Raw genomic sequence first — 17,849 nt, forward strand, 5'->3', positions numbered from 1 at the left:
ACGGCAAAGATGTGGGGCATTAAGTTTTTTCCAAACGGGCGGGGGGTGGGGGCCACCTCTCTCTTTGCCGTAATCTTTGCCGTCCGCTGGCAGACGGCAAAGAGCTCGCAGATGGCAAAGAGCTTCTTTGCCGTCTGCCATTTCTTTGCCGTCTGCTTTTGGGTAGCTGATGGCAAAGAGCTTCTTTGCCGTCAGCTAGCAGACGGCAAAGAGCTGGCAGATGGCAAATTAGCTGATTCCAGTAGTGATATGGATCCAAATCAGCCCCTTATAAAGCAACGCATAAACTAGGGTTTAAGCTTCTGTCACTCTAGCAACCCATCATCTACTTATTACTTCCCAATGCCTTCCTCTAGGCCCAAACAATGGTGAAGTGTCATGTAGTCGACGTTCACATAACACCACTAGAGGAAAGACAACATACATCTCATCAAAATATCGAACGAATACCAAATTCACATGACTACTAATAGCAAGACTTCTCCCATGTCCTCAGGAACAAATGTAACTACTCACAAATCATATTCATGTTCATAATCAGAGGGGTATTAATATGCATAATGGATCTGAACATATGATCTTCCACCAAATAAACCAACTAGCATCAACTACAAGGAGTAATCAACACTACTAGCAACCCACAGGTACCAATCTGAGGCTTTGGGACAAAGATTGGATACAAGAGATGAACTAGGGTTTGAGAGGAGATGGTGCTGGTGAAGATGTTGATGGAGATTGACCCCCTCCCGATGAGAGGATCGTTGGTGATGACGGTGGCGATGATTTCCCCCTCCCGGAGGAAGTTTCCCCGACAGAACAGCTCTGCCGGAGCCCTAGATTGGTTCTGCCAAGGTTCCGCCTCGTGGCGGCGGAGTTTCTTCCCGCAATCTTGCTTATTATTTTTTCTCGGACGAAAGACTTCATATAGCAGAAGATGGGCACCGGAGGCCTGCCGAGGGGCCCACGAGGCAGAGGGGCGCACCCAGGGGGTAGGGCGCGCCCCCCACCCTCGTGGCGAGGGTGTGGGCCCCCTCTGGTATTTTCTTCGCTCAGTATTTTTTATTAATTCAAAAAATGACTTCCATGAAGTTTCAGGACTTTTGGAGCTATGCAGAATAGGTCTCTAATATTTGCTCCTTTTTCAGCCCAGAATTCCAGCTGTCGGCATTCTCCCTCTTCATGTAAACCTTGTAAAATAAGAGAGAATAGGCATAAGTATTGTGGCATAACGTGTAATAACAACCCATAATGCAATAAATATCAATATAAAAGCATGATGCAAAATGAACGTATCACTTTCCACTCTCCCTTTTGTGTGGTATTGCACTGACCTTGCAGCATCGAAAACTACAAATTTCACTAAAATTTGCCCAAGCTAAGCCTAGCCCAAAGTTCAGGCGAGACAACAGTTACAATTGCCCACACCCTCCGCCCGCACGGGCAGGGCCTCTCCCACTGAACCAAACATGGAAATATTTGACATAAAAGCCTTTGTAAAACGCTTCAAAAGGTAGTCTGGTTCTTTTCCTCTGTGTGTCTGCCTTATTGAGGAGTGAGTCAATTGTGTGTTTGCGGGTTTCTTGTGTCCAACCTCATAATTGTTTAGGTTTATGGCCTTTGCAGTTTCTTTCATATTTGATATGACGAGTTTGCGTTGGTGTTTTATGTCATTTTTATTAGTGTGTTCCGTTGTTGCGATTCTTGGAGTCCTACCTCGACGTTTTGGTGAAGATCCTATTACCTCCAGGGGTCATCTTTGGCCCAAGTAGGTTCGGCATTCACAGTTTCTCATCAACTTGGACACAGTAGTGTTTCTGAGATCTTAAGTGATGATATTGTTACTACGGTGTGAATGTCATCTCTTTACTAAGGCCATACTATTAATATTTGATGTTGCGACAATAATGTAGGAAGAAGATGGTTCCAAGAAACGCATTGCAGTTTTTAGTTATAGGGTTATTTCTGTAGTTTTTGGATCTACTATCCAACCATTTCCTTTGTAATTTTTATCAAGTTTGAATAAGGTTATAGGTCATTCTTAAAAATAAAAAATGACCACGATGGAAAGATCTCAGAGAAAAAATATTGCGAAGGAGGAAGGACAAAGATTCAACATGCCAAGGCAGCCATGCGATGACCGTGTAGCCAAATGTTCTCGGCGATGGCGAGGCACCTCTACCTTGTCACAGAGGAGTGGGAAGGGGAACACATCTGCAAGACTTGGAGGAGGACCAATGGACCATGACCTCAACATGAACGAGGAGCGGAAGCAAGTAAGAACCGCCTCATGTGATGTCGTTGTCGCTAGGACCAAGCTTTTTTAATGAAAGAGGGGCCACCCCTCTGATATCTATAAGAAGCCAGTTGGTTCATGTGTTAATACAAACTACTAGCATATATCTTAAAAAGAGCTTTTGGATCATGATGTGTCCAAGCAAGGAGGAACCAAAAGCAGAGAAAGCCTACAATAAGGAAAGCCCAAGGTGAGAATAAACCACATCAAGAGCCAACCCAGACTTCAGACTATGTTTAAACTTCGAGTTACATAAGACCAGGAGCAACAAACAACATATATAATAAAGGAAAATAGGAAAATCTCAAAAGGTAGATGAAGCTAGTGCAGAAACCCTCACGGGATATAGCAGCAATAGAGCATCGGGCCTGGTTTCCTAGCCGCCAATCCATAAAACGATATGCCTCCATCCATGCGACGAATGATACACTTCATTTGCTACTTGGCCGAGAAATCTTGCCCCCAACGTTAGCAGCCTTTGATTTCCCTCCTTTATTTGTAGAGTGGACCAGCAAAAAATATAGTATTCAATGAGTTTAATCAAAGTCAAAGGGTTCCCATAGAAAAATCAAAGTCGAAGGGTCGTTGATAAAAAACCTAAAAATACACATAATTTCTTCATCTCCAAATGAACCAGAAAAACAACACAGATCCATACCAAGACCTTTTTCCATTTTTTAGAACTTTTAATCCAGTTTCCAAAGCATTCATTTAAGATAGTAGGGGTAGAGTGTAGAGTAAAGGCACATTTCAAAAGACTCATACAAAGCCAACCGCTAAACATTGAAAAAAATAGATAATCAACAGTTTCATCTTTGCCCGAAAAACACACATTTTGATTATCCTAAGTAGATTATCCTAGCTAAGGATGCTTTTTCGAACCATAAGCCACAAGAACACTTTGATTTCACAGGAAGTTTAACTTTCCATAGAAATTTCTGAGGGAAATTACATTTGGATTCGATTAGTTTCCTGTACAAAGCTTTAACTAATATTTTATCTGAAGTCGGCATTAACTTTGTCTTTTCCAATCCCCATTTCAATTTCCTCACATATCATTTTTTAACTTTCCCATGATTCCAAAGATTCCCCAAACGGAGTTCTCCTAAATTTAAAACCATGCCAACCTTTTTTATAGACTCAACAACCGTTATATTGTGGTCAAAGCTGAGCAAGTAGAGCCTAAGGTGCACCAGTTTGAATGGTTTATCATCAACCCACCAATCTTCCTAAAATCTAGTGTTATTGTCATCCCCAAGATTTTTTTTGCAAAATCAGTCAAATATATTTTTAGCATTGAGAATGCTAGTCCAAAACTGGGAATCCACAACTTTTTCTTAGCTCTAGAGAAACATCCACCATGAACTTTTTGTTCAAGAGAACAGATTGCTAGAGGGCAGACTCTGTTTATAGTTTCCAAAACCATTTGTCTAACAAAGCTTCATTCATAAGCTCAAGGTTTAGTATACCTAAACGGATAAACCCCCTGATATCTAGGATTACAACAAGTCTTCAAATTTACCAAAAATATTTATTTTTATCATCATCACCTTGCCAGACCATTCTGGCTCTAAAAAATCAAACTCCCACTGGATGGGATAAAAAGACATCATGAATAGAGGCATGTTGGTAAGACATGCCTGATTGGAATAATTCTACCAGTAATGGAACCCAACAATTTACCCTGCCAACATCCACCACTCTTCTCTGTCTTATCTTCCACTACTTTCAAATGCTTATTCCTGATTCTAATATGAGATACAAGCATGCCAAGATACTTGACAAGTAAAAATCTCCTGATATAAATCAACCTTATCATTAGTTCCCCCAAACAGGAAGAGTTCGCTTTTAGAAAATTGATAAAACATTTTCTCAAAAGCCGAGAAATGAAGCTAATTCGCATGACGGTCCTCCGCACTTTGTGGCGGCCTTCCGCACCAAGACTCGCATCTCGGTCCTTGACGTCCGCACCTGGGGCTTGATCTTTGGCCCTAGAAGCTCGGATGCCGGTGTGCTCGGAAGCTCGGCAAGGAGAGAAGGTGTTGGGCGAAGGCCTAGACAAGACGCACATACTAGCGCCGTCCTAGCTACTTGGGCACGGGGTGCAATGCAAGGGCAAGTTATACCTCGTGCGGTGCCTCTCGCTCGGCAAAGGCAACCACCGTCTACTAATTTGGATGGCGACGTTCTCTCTCAAGTATGACAAGGATGGAGACCTCAGGACCTCCATGCGTGGTCGCGTCCAATTCTTCACATTGCCTAAGAGCATCCCAAATAAGTCGCATAAACACTCCCCCCTCCCGGCGGTAAAATTGGTTTGGATAGCAGAAAGGCTCCCTGCCTTTTCTCCAAGGGGTGACCCAGAGTTATCGAACCCACCAGAGGATGTATACTATGACAAAGGCTCTAAAAAGTTCTTGCAAGAGAATTAAATTTCATTTCTGTTAACCGGACCTTAACAACCTTAGGGGTGTAAAGACTAGAACTAAAACATGCATGGGTGTGAGGTCTTGATCCCGAAAAAGATCTTATTCAACATGTTCTATTCAATACTGGCAGGAGAAGAACCCGACTCGGTATTCTTAAAAAGGAGGGAAAGCTGAACCAAGTCGAGCATATATTTGTGCTCGGGGTTATCATGATATTGGTTTGTGTTCTGGAAGATACCCGTTCAGATGTGCTTGCAACGCAATAAACCAATAAAGTGGGGGGGGTGTCCAAATTATGTCTTGACCAGTGTGCGACCTGCATCAAGACTTAGTTGTCCAACCACAGGCTCATACCATCGCACCGGGTCACCTCTATTATTAAGAATAAATATTCAGACAAAAGCATTGGACATTTAATGATGATAGCTCATGAATCCTCAAGGATTGCTTTTCCTCTACCATACTAAACTTTTCTGTCACTGGTGTTCAGAATTGGGTTATGCGTCCTCCTCACTCCTTACCTCCTCCTTGATTGAACTCCGAGATCCTGGGTACCTGCAGGGTCGTAGAACGAGAAAGAGACAAGGGACAACTCTATGGCGATCGGACACATACATGACATTATTATTCAAAGTCATTTCATCGATCCCTCATATACATAAGATTGCAAAGTTATGCCTCAACCCATTGCCTTGCAGAATTACTCACATATGACGGTCAGATCGCAAGGGGAAATCATCGGAGAAGACATAAAGATGAATGCTTTAGTGATAATATGTTTTACAATGGTTGCCGGATGCGATCCATGATTACAAGTATGGCTAGCTTGGAGGGAGATGAGATGGGAAATGGCGGTGGCTAGGGTTGGAAGATGGCTTCTGTGGTGTTCTGGACGCTCTCCACGTTCATTATGTCGTGATTCTGGTGCTAGCTCCTTTATAAATGTTGTTGGGTTGGACCTCCTGGAGCTGTCGGCACCTTGTACAAGCCGGGCGCCGTCTTGCACTCTGGTGACTTGGCTGCGCCCCCAATTCCTTTCTTCCTTCTCCCACAAGCTTTGTTTCCTTCTAAGTGATGATTTCCATCCATGTTTGGCCTCTTTTCCTGTGAAAACAAATTAAACAAAGGATTTTGGGATCTTTCGCATTCATTAGTCATTAGTGGCAATATCATAGTGATTTTCTCATGATTTCCAAGATTATCCAGTTTAAATAACGGTGTGATGAGCATAAAAATATCTTGCAGGTGAGATGCTTTTGCAGGTCATGTAAACATCTTCCCCTAAAATCATTTTTTCTATTTATCTCAAAAAATAAAAATGACCCTGGCGCGGCTGTAGGCAGCGGACGACAGTGGTCGTCGGTGGCGGCGGGCGGGTGGGTGGTCGGCGGCATCAACGGCATCGGGGGGGGGGGGGGGGGGGGGGGGGGGGGGAGGGGGCGGTCACTAACGACGTCAGCGGTGGTCAGCGGCATCGGTGCGGTGGTCGAGCAGCGGCAGCACAACAGGTATGGGGGTGGCATGGTGGACTCGGGGGTGGCTCGCTGACGTCCAGTTGTAGCGGAAGGCTTACGGGAAAGACCATCTTCCCTTAGGTGGAGGGGGAGTTGGGCTAACTATAAAGGCCACTAAAAATTCACGTTTACAAAAACTTTGTTTTTTGCTCAACTCCCTCCAAATCAGAAACTTTTATGGAAAAATGGAACTGTTAGAGTATCTCCAATAGCAGCCCTATAATAGGGCACAAAAGAGTGGTTGGCGTAAAACGTAAGGCACCAAAAAATGATTTTATTTTTAGGCACCCGAAAATATGTATCTCCAACAACAGCCCTAAAATACATTAGGGTGGCCTATTATAGCGCAGTTGTTGGAGCAACGTTTTTGGCACAAAGTAACGTAAAACAACTGTTTTCTTGTGGTCTTGAGTGGTTCGCCACTTGAAGCAAATTTTAGGGCAGCAGCCGAAGTGTTGTACATTTACATCAGCTGGTGTTGCATTTTCGGGCTGTCCAACAAATTTTGAAGTAAATTTTACAAATAGGGCAGCCGTTGGAGCTGCGTTTTTGGTTCAAAATATGAGGGACCACTGCTACTGCTCTATTATAGGACTGCTATTGGACATGCTCTATGGCCGTGATGGAAGACTCTGAACTCTTGACGAATCCCGTTGCACTTTGGATGTAAACAAATGTTTTCCCAACTTCTGCATTCTCATTTCAAAGCTGGGGGTGCTTTCAGCTTTGCACCCTCTCTGAAGAAACATGCTTCTACTACATGTGTGCGCCAACGACACTTTTTGTTCAGTCATTTACCCTTTATTTATCATTACAGATACACCAAAGTATGTTTGTTTGATGATTCTGCTCCAACTTTATTCGGCGAAATACACACCATAAGCCTGGGTATACTGGCCAACTGACATGCAAGATTGCTAAGGATGAACTACCCTGCATGCTCTCAGCACTCAGGTCCATGCCAGAACTTGCATATGCCTATACAAAACTGGGGGGAGCAATACATTCTCGCTGAATCGAGGCAAATCTGCGACCAATCGCGCCTCATAGACTCTCAAGGTTCCTGGAAGCTGCTTGAATTATTCAGGGCATGATGACAGGGCTGATATCCCATATGTCCTTGGCGTACTCGTGGATCGTCCGGTCACTGCTGAACTTGGGGGAACCCGCTGTGTTGAGGATAGACATTCTTGTCCATAGCTGCAGGTAGAAACGGATATTATGTGATTAGGAGGATCAAAACTCTGAAAATCTATCAGACTATGTTTAGTTGGTCACGATGTAACGAATTAAAAATGTCAAGCATGAAACAGAGTGGAAATATCCACAGTAGCAAAATAATGTGTAATGGGATGCATGGTAATCTGAGCTGTTACACGAAATGTCACGAAGCAATAAAAGCAAATGGATGAAGGAGAAACTTAACGGAGCAGTGCATCTTATACTATTACAAAAATAAGACCACAGAATTCTTGGGGGCTCCAACAGAGGGAAACCAGACCCTCAGTTACCCTTGATTTTTTTTTCAAATTGAGGAGCTCCCCGCTTCTGATTTTCATTTCAGGAAACAGATAACAAAAAGCCCCCTGGCGAGGTTCAACCTAATTGTTTTGTTAAGATATAAGTTTTTTTTATTGGAATGCATAGAAGCACTTTCCCGAAGGTCTAGCTAGGTTCATCAAAGCTCATGTATCAACACTCAACAGCCAACAGATGAGTAATATAGCACATCGAGCAACTATATTCTCTGATTGTTTATGATCTTCCAACACACCGATAGATACTTCAGTTTGAAACTTTGAACTAAGAAATATTCCTTCCTACGAATCAGTGAAGTCGTTCACAGTGAAACACTGATGTCAGCCATCACATATCAGAAAGTTTGCATAATCACTGTGTGCATTTCAGCCAGAAAACAAACAGAGTCAGTTATACAACTTACCTTCTGATCTCGGTATGCTTCATCAACTTTTTCCTGGCATTCAATGTAACTGGGAAAATCCTTGCCAACAAGAAAATAATCTGCACGTCCATAACCTTCATTTCCTTCCAAAGAACCCATCAATTCATCATAGTTGCTAGTCCCAAAGACGCCACTGCGGACGTATTCCTTAACCTCTTCAAATCTCGGGTCAGGCACAAACTACAAGTGCAAAGGAAAATGATTTATAATTTTCCTTCAGCTAAACTATTTGGACAGCACACATTTGGGAGAGATCTTTACTACTCCCTCCGTCCCATAATATAAGAGCGTTTTTGACACTAGTGTAGTGTAAAAAACACTCTTATATTATGGACGGAGGGAGTAGTTTGATAGTAGGCACAGCTATATAAACAAGTGGATATTTGTTTCACATACTGGAGGAACGAATTTGGAGATGTTTGCAAAGTGATGGTACCTTTCCTTCAGCCCTCTCTTGCCTCAAACCAGCGATTTCAGGTGCATGTGCACCAAAGAGGAAAAAGTTCTCCTCTCCAACCTCTTCTCTGATCTCCACATTCGCACCATCCAAAGTTCCAATAAGAATACAACCATTCATTGCAAACTTCATGTTGCTGGTTCCACTAGCCTCCATTCCAGCGGTACTGAATGGATAGTAATAGTGTTAAAAATGCACATCCTGTACAGAAATAGAAGCTGGCGTGGCACTTCTGGATGGCACTATCCCAGCAAGACTCCAGGTATATATTATAGCAAACAAAACGGCACATGAAAATTTCCACATCAGCCAACTCCAGGTAAGACTCCTTTTCTATGTATTCACATACTATATAAGAGTAGCCAGAATATTACCTGATATGCTGAGACAATTCACTGGCAGGAATGAGCTTCTCAGCAACGCTAACATTATAATCTGGGACAAATACAACCTGTATAACAAACAAAAATCCTCAGAACTTAACCTGTCACCTTGTATTTACCTCATCTAGTTATCAGTAAAATCGGCATCAGATGCTTGATAGCAATAGAAGGGTCAAAACAATTGTGGCTATTGTTCTCTAAAAAATACTGTGGCTATTCAGTTTCTCGGTTCTACAAGCACCGACATTAAGAACATTCACTGCTCTGTTTTCTTTTGAAACTCGGAACATTCACTGCTTTTCAGTAACCCCTAGTCGGAGTCAAATTCCCAGTGACAGAACATGAAAATTAAGAATAATAAGTGCCATTGAAGACACAAATTTACCTTCAGTAAATCTCCAATATCAGGATCATAATTTACAGTAGCTGCGACATCTGTGATAAACTTCACAATCCTCTTTGCCTGTACATAAGTGGCAAAAGCTTTCCCACCAAATATGCATACCCTTGGAACAAAGCTCTTTATTCTATCTTTTGCACTCATTTCTTTCATCTTCTTGTACCGGTAAACGATACCAAGGATATTTAGCAGCTGCCGCTTATATTCATGTATTCTTTTCACCTAAGTGTCAAGTACCAAGATCCGAGTTAAACCATATTTAACAGAAGACACATGTTTCTAGTCCAAAATATACCTGCACATCAAACATCGCATCTGGGCTGACAACATATCCAGTCTTATCTCTTATCAGTGAAACTACTTTCATCTTGTTATTCCTTTTAGCAGTACGCCATTCTGATTGCAGATCCTCATCATCAGCAAACTATTACGGGATGAACACATATCAATGTAAAAACAAGGCACGGGTAACATGGAAGTGAAGGAAGCATTAGATTACTGATTATTGGAAATTAAAATTACTGGAAGTACCTTCTTCAGTCCTGCAAGTTTATCAGTGTTCAGAATCCAGTCATCAGAGCCTATCCATTTTGAAATGATTGCACTTAATTCAGGATTACAAAACCGGATCCAACGCCTGGGAGTTACTCCGTTTGTTTTGTTTTGGAACTTAGTAGGCCACATCTGGCAAAGAACACAAGAAAATGGCAGATGGTGAATACCATATTACCTGGCGATTATAGCAGCCGTTAGAAGATAAGATCATGGTTTCCAAATCATCGTGCAAATACCTCATAAAAGCTATTGAACACATCTTGCTTAACAATTTCACTGTGAATCTCAGCCACACCATTAACTGAATGTCCACCAACAACACAGAGGTTTGCCATTCGAACAACTCTAGGTAACTGAGGATCGTATTTTGCAAATGGATCTAACTCATACTCAGGATCCTCCTTTTCTGCATCAGGAGCTTCTTCAGAGTCAGACTCGCCCTTCTTCTCTGTTGTCTCGGATAGAATGTTTTCCTCTTCTTCTGGCTCAGTTTTCTCGTCAGCTTCAGCAATAGACTCCAAAGATTCAACAAGCAACTTCCCCTTTTTCATTTTTGTTTTAACAAACAGTTTAGCCACAGAGGCTGGAAGATCAACGTTGTCTAAGATCCTCATATCTTTAAGCTTCTGTTTTAACAGTGAAATATCTGCCGTTCCATATTTTGAGACGATGTTGTTCATCAGCTGTTTTAAAATCAACGATGAAGATAAGTAAACCATAAGTTGACCTACAGAGCATGAAATTAATTGTATAATATTATCTGCACATTTGTTACCTCCTCATCTATTGTTTCTATGATCTCAACATGTCGAGGTAGAAGTTTCTGCATAATGTCCAAGCTCCACTTCTCCAGGGCTTCAGGAAGTACCGTGTGGTTAGTGTATGCAACGGTTCTACAAATGATATCAGACAATCAGTTTATTATTGAATGGAAGACATATGAGGGATAAAATTAGTTAATTGAAACTGGAGGAACAGCAGAACACATCAAACTGCAGTACCCTTCTGTGGTACCTTTCTGTGATACTCCAAGCCTCATTCCAGCTCAATCCCTTTATATCCATCAGTATTCTCATTAACTCGGGAATGCACAGTGTTGGATGAGTGTCATTCATCTGAACTGCAACTTTAGAGGGGAAGTCCTCCCAGTTGAGAGAATCACCAGCCCTCGACTCAAAACGAGAAATAATGTCCTGCAGGGAGGCCGAGCATAATGTATATTGTTGTTTCAAGCGAAGAATTTTCCCCTCTGATGATTCGTCCCCTGGATACAATACGTGGCATATCTGGCATGATGAGAAGACCAGTCACAAACTTAAGTTAGACATGATAAATTTTGTCCACAATGGTCACAAATGTAATTATGACTAAAAGTTTATAACGTAACACACAAAGAAAACTTGAATATAAATATATTTAGATAGTCCTACTACTGAACAAACGAGGAAAAGTCAACAATTTAACCCATGCACACTAGTAGGGATGTTCAAAGATGGTTCGGACAAATCTGTCCAACCCGGCAGCTTCAGATGTGAGTACAATTTATCTTGTCCAGTCAAGTTGTTTAGCTAGTTTGCACAGTATGAGAGAACCACTTTTGAACACTTATACTTAATGGTATATGTGCACAATGCACAAACACTCAAAAGGCATAACAAAAATCACAGAGTAACGTTTCCATGTGAAAAGTTCTTCTACAATGTGCCATCTACAGACTACTGGACTGCATCTCATCAGACTTCTTTTTTCTTGACACAGAGGAGTAATGTAACCTGATGCATATGCTGAGTTAATTAAGGCAGAATAAGAAAACACATAAATACAACCGAAAGAATTACAAACACCAGGTGAAGAAGTTATTGGTGCACAAACTCTGTTCATTTTTACTTGTCATTTGACACACAAAACACCTGACCATCAGCTTTTCTATTTACATGAAAATACAATAAGTATTTTCATGAAAAATTTGGTGACGACATTTTTACATGAGAAACCCAAATAGGTTTGTGTATACCAGTATATTATTACTATCAAAGTTATCAAACGATTGACCGCGCACATTCTAAAATGACATCTAAGAGAAAACACAGTAACTACTAGCAAGACAGTGTTTAGCCTTTGAATCAATAGTTGTTGAGAGTTAATGGTTTACGTTCAAAATAAATGTAGACGGAAGAATACCTTTTCAGCATTTAGATGTGCTTCATTGGCCTTGGCATGATCCCCAGCATTGAAAGCTCCCAGATCAAAATTTTGTGATGGTACTGTTGTTGACCAAAGACGAAGATTATTGGTAGTTTTAGTCTTGTAGCCAGGAATAGGAACATCATGTGCCACAGCCTTAATATTCTCTCCTCCAATCCAGTGTTTTCTCCCATCAGTCCCTTCAACCACTTTGCCGTAGAATTTCACAGGATAAGAGACATCATTTCTTACAATCTCCCATGGATTTCCCATCTGGAGATACAGCATCAGTTATAACAGCAAAAGAAGCTAACATGCAGGTCATTAAAACATAAACCAACATAGTCAACACTTCGAAACAGTAAACAAGTAGAAGACATATCACTACCTCTAGCCAATTCTCAGCTACCTCCTCCTGACCATCCTTTGTTATGATTTGCTTAAAGAGGCCATATCTGTACCGAAGTCCATATCCCCATGCTGGATAATTTAGGGTTGCCATAGAATCCAGAAAACAGGACGCTAGACGGCCTAGACCACCATTGCCAAGGGCAGGATCTGGTTCCTGTTTCATTGTAATAGAAAAGTAACATATCCAATAATAGATTTCTAAACTACAGGGCACTCTAGGCATCAATAAGCTCGTGTTTTGGCGTAATTTCATAGTCACTCACTCTGAAAACTGCATAAAGAATATAAGTCAGATGCTGGAACCCCCAGGGGAAAATACTTCTTCTTTTCAGATAGTTTTTAAACAAAAGGAACTTGATGATTAATAATAAAATGTGTTTTTTAGAAAAAAAAAATGGCTCTGCGATAATTTTGATACAGACTAAAAACCAATCTCTGACAAAAATCACTTACCTGACTAGCAACATCCTCTAGGTTATGTCCAAGTTGTTTTAACGCTTCTGCATATTGTCCTGTTAGCTCTAGATTGCCAATAGCATTTGTGAGAGCTCTTCCCTGCAGTACACAGATAATAACCATATAACATCATAACGCAGTTACCAAAAAGTATTGAGATAAGGCTAAAGGAAGTATATTGTGAGACCTGCAAAAACTCCATGGACAGGTAATAAGCTTGCTTTGCATTCACTTTGTTGTAATAGTCATATGTTGCATTCCAATTGATGATCAGAGAATCAAAAACACTTTTAGCAGTTGCATGGTAAGCCTTTAGGGGTGAAGAGTGCTCTGGCGAGAACAACGGTGTGAAGTCTGCATGGTGCTGGATATTTGACGCGATGGCGGAAGAATCAATGGAAGTTAGCACGGCTGAAAGCTCTGAGTTGCAAGAACAACAATATTAGGATCCGAAATCTTACAAAGAGTAGGTATTAAACAGTCAAGAGTCAAAACTAAAAACTGCATGGGACATTGTTTTCGTGTGAAAATTCTTGCACAAAATCGTAGATAATATACTGTATCACCATTTGCATTCTACTCCCCAATGGCAAGCCACCAGAAAACAAGGCGTAAGATTTTGTTACAGCTACTCTTTGTAAAATGATAATACTACTGTACCACCAGAAAACAAGGCGTAAGATTTTGTTACAGCTACAGATAGTAGCGACAGTATGTTGACACTTGCTGCATCATCCACAAGGGGTGGCTGTGCAGGCACAGAAGAATTTCTCAGAATTTGCTACTGTACCATAAATACATCATTCTAACTTGATGCGCCAAACTAAGCCAGTTTCAGTAAATTCAGAATACATTCGTCGAAGTTTATGCACGAATTTAAGATTCCTCTGAACCCTAACAAATCCTAGAGCAGTAGATTAGCAATGCGCGCGCACAAAATCAATAGCCCGAAACCGGGGAACACAGAGACCGTCAGTCAGAGGATCACAAATTCAGGTCGCACCAGCGAAAATCCGAACCACATTACAGCCGACCAGCATTCCGGGTCGTCGTAGCCAACGGGAGCGCGCGGCGCTTACCTTCCTCGGTCGAGGCCGGCCCCCGCACCTCCCGATCGCTCGCCACGCTCCGCACCACGAACCCCCGGCGCCCCCGCCTCGGCGCGACCCAGCCCGCGGCGTGCGCTCCTCCTCCTCCGGTGCCGCCGCCGGCGGCGAGCGGGCGGAAGGCGGTGGCGAGCGGCGGCGAGGCGGTCGCCATTGGTGGCAGTGGTCGCGCTGACGGTGGTGTGCAGCGCGCGCGATGCGACGACGCGAGAGTCACGCGGCCCGCTCTGTACCCGAGTGAGTGATGGGGGAGCTTCTGAATTGGAAGGCGTTAAAAATATCTCTCCGTCGCCGTGCCGTGCAATGCTGGCCGCCGGTACACGTGTGGGGGCACTGGCCGGTGGGCCCACCGCCGGTGCACGGCGCAAGGCGTGGCTCATGTGCCGCCGTGTCAGGGAGAGCTACTAGTTCCGTTGCAGCGCATTTCGACGGCTGGGAACTGCCCCCGTGCTGTAAAGCGTTTTGTCGTGTTTATTGGACGGCTGGGAATGGCTCTTCTCCTCGTGTAATGGTTTAGTTTTTTTTTTCTGGAAAAAGGCAAAAGGCCACATATTAAAAGTAGCACAAGTCCTCACAAAAGCACTTACAAAAATAAAAAATTACATCTTCATAGTTTAGGGGTGTTGAATGTCTTCTTTCTCCTGCATCCACCGCCACTGCGCCGTGAGCAAAGCTGTTGCCGCCTCTGGACTTCCATCTCGGTGAAGAAAACTTGCTTGAAATAAGGAGCTTGTAGAAGCGGCGGTCGGGAAGTCTGGCCAGACGAAGTAAAGGAACACAAATCTCATACGCTCCCCGACGAGGCCGAAGCTGGCCAACCTTCACCTGTCGAAACTAGAGCGTGGAGGACCAAGACACATAGTCGCGTCATCCGCTTTCACGAGACACTACCACTGAGATAAACCTGCCAAAGAAAAACCCCAACCCAGATAACTAGATCTGGGGACACACCACCCTCTACACGCCTCGCTGCGATGACAAAAAGCAGCATCGAAACGAGGACGGGGAAGGACTTGTACATTGCCGAGGGTGGCGTTGTCGTCTTGATACGCCTTTTGCTCCCTCTCAACTAGAAAAGACGCCCCTCCAAGTGAAACGGTTTGTAGCAAGTAGCATTTTTTTCAAAGTGAAACGGTTTGAACCAATAGGAGTTTGCTAAGGGCCAATGATTAGTAATTGCACACACAAATACATAACTACCTTGGCCTCCAACGAAACTAGTAACATTTTCACTCCCAAGGTGATCGGAGATTCCATTTTGAGCTATTTTGGCCAAAGCTCGATTGTTTTCATTAGGTGGTCTCTGACACCTGGAATTCTGGCGTGCATGACCCCAATCATTTTCAGGGGATCTACGCCAAGCTCAAGCTGACAATGCGCTGACTGTAGAGTTGGAGGTCTAGAACGCTTGGTAACATCTCCACTCAGATGCTTCTCGCTCGGGAGTTGACCGCTCATCTCGATGCGGCTCAAGATCACCGCCTGCTTGCTCCTCCAGAAGTATGGTTACTCCGCGAGCTGAAGCGCGCCTACCTAGGGTTTGCTTCGGTGGAGAGGTCGATTGCACATCTGCCTGCCAGGTTCTCCTGGCTACGTGAGGGCGACACAAATTCCACCTTCTTCAAGATCCATTCTGTGCACCGACGACAGAAGTTAATAATCCTAGGGGTGCAGTCTGATGGTGGGCACATTCTGGCGAGCCCGATATGGCCAGGGCGGCATATGATCACTTCTCTTCCATTCTTGACACTTTTGAGCACTGACTCTCTCCCTTGATCTCCATAGTACCGACCCGCATCACTTTGACCTCCCTGCACTTGAGCAACCCTTCACTGAGGATGAAATTTAGGAGGCGGTCAAGAGGTTCCCTTCCGGCAAGTTGACGGGGCTAGATGGCTTCACGGCCAAATTACTGCGGTCCTGCTGGTCCATCATCAAAGGGGGTATGTGTGAGACCTTTGATAAATTTTTCTCCCTCAATGACCGTGGATTCCCAAGACTTGATGAGGCTTTGCTCACTTGGCTTCCCAAAAAGGTCGACGCTCCTGATACGTCTCAAACATATCTATACTTTATGAAGTATTATGTCCACATTTACATCATTTGTATATGGTTTAGGCACAATTTTAGATGATATTTATTTGGACTAACATATTAATCTAGTGCCAAAGGCCAATTCTTCGTTTCTATTGTTTCTGGGTTTTTACGTAAAAAAATACGGTGCCGGGAAAATCTGAAAAATTACAGAAATTATTTTGGACCAAAAGACCCCACAAGAGAGAAGATAGGATCCAGGGGAGCCACCACGGCTCGAGACGGCCAGACGGTGCCCCCTAGCCATGTGGTGGGTCTGCGTGGAGGGTCCTTAAGTCGATTGATGCTCAATTCTTTTTGCAAGAGCGATCCTAAAATAAGAAAAATCATGTAAAAAGTTTGCCTGATTGGAGATATGGATCTTCGATTGCAAAAGAAACAGTGTTTCGCTAGAAAACTGTATTGAAAACAGGAGACAAAAAATAGATATCCAATCTAGGGGGGAGCTCCCTTTCTCCCTGTATGGCCTAGGAAGAATGAGGAGGAGGAGGGGGGTCCTCCCCCCTCTCTTCCGGTGGCGCCAGGACGCCGCTGGGGACATCTTTGCCATTACCATCACCAACAACTCACTCTCTTCCTTCTCATGGTGATGTGTGAGTAGTTCATCCTCGAGGCTGAGAGTACGTACTAGTAGTTATGTGTTCAATCTCTCTCTCCCATTTTCCTGAAAGATTCCGATCTTAATTGTATCATGAGCTTTATTAATATAGTTGGATCTTATGATGTTCATCTCCACCTATTATGTTTGTGGTGAACCGAGTCTTGCTCTTTCTATTGGATTGAATATTTTGGATTTGAGATTACATGATGTGTGTCTAGTAATTAATGCGGATACCCATGGTGGCATTGGGGTACTCTATCCATAAGTTGAACGCTGTAGCCCCAGAAATTGTGGCAATAATAGTGGCGGTTCAATAGATTAAGATTGCAAAGACGACTTTGAGATGGCTTGCTGTTAAGCGCACCTATGCGATTTCATCCTACTTTCTCCGATAAATAGAAACTTTTGAGTGATTATTTGTTGCACCTTTTGAGGGCTTATCATGATGTTCAATGATGTTGAGAGTTGGCACTAGTGAAAGTATGAACCATATGCCTTGTTTCCAAGCATTGAGACACTATCCTATTGACTTTTATTACTTGTTACATGGTTGCCCGTATTTATTCAGATTATAAAAAGCTATTTCTACCATCCATATTGCGCATATATTACCATCTCTTCGCCGAACTAGTGAACCTATACAATGACACCAACCGTACCTTCGCGCATAGCCCAGCTCCGTCAGGCCTTGCTACTTGTAAAATGCGTTGGGTTTATCCCCGAAGAGGAGGGGAGATGCATCATGAAAGCACATTTGCTCCCTTGGTGGTTTTGGTAATTAATGTCAATATATTCCTTATTGGACTAACAGGTTTACCTAGAATATTTCAGATAAGTTCAATGGTGGCATGGCAAGGACATGAAGATGTGAGCTCTTTCAAAATGTGAAGAACAAATTTGGCTGGCCCGAGACTCTACGTTTTTGGTTTAGTGATCCAAGATCACATTGAGTCCCTTAGGAAAGTCAATGCTTTAAAAGAGGGTGAGGTATTGTTGATGAGGT

At 43.0% G+C, this 17,849-nt stretch overlaps 1 protein-coding gene across 1 annotated transcript; it reads right to left on the reverse strand.

Moving 5' to 3' along the window:
* Positions 1 to 6,999: 6,999 nt before the first annotated feature.
* Positions 7,000 to 14,426, reverse strand: LOC123122890 (alpha-1,4 glucan phosphorylase L isozyme, chloroplastic/amyloplastic). Its single transcript, XM_044543263.1, has 15 exons — positions 14,125 to 14,426; positions 13,233 to 13,465; positions 13,043 to 13,144; positions 12,567 to 12,743; positions 12,176 to 12,451; positions 11,009 to 11,280; positions 10,770 to 10,887; positions 10,231 to 10,677; positions 9,971 to 10,123; positions 9,735 to 9,863; positions 9,425 to 9,661; positions 9,031 to 9,107; positions 8,636 to 8,822; positions 8,179 to 8,379; positions 7,000 to 7,436 (listed from the first exon to the last, which is right to left on the reverse strand). The coding sequence occupies exons 1-15, from the start codon at positions 14,303 to 14,305 to the stop codon at positions 7,320 to 7,322; spliced, it is 2,907 nt and encodes a 968-aa protein (XP_044399198.1). The 5' UTR covers positions 14,306 to 14,426; the 3' UTR covers positions 7,000 to 7,319.
* Between the last annotated feature and the right edge of the window lie 3,423 nt (positions 14,427 to 17,849).

Source organism: Triticum aestivum, chromosome 5D (genome assembly GCF_018294505.1).
Source record: "Triticum aestivum cultivar Chinese Spring chromosome 5D, IWGSC CS RefSeq v2.1, whole genome shotgun sequence".
Taxonomy (NCBI): domain Eukaryota; kingdom Viridiplantae; phylum Streptophyta; class Magnoliopsida; order Poales; family Poaceae; genus Triticum; species Triticum aestivum.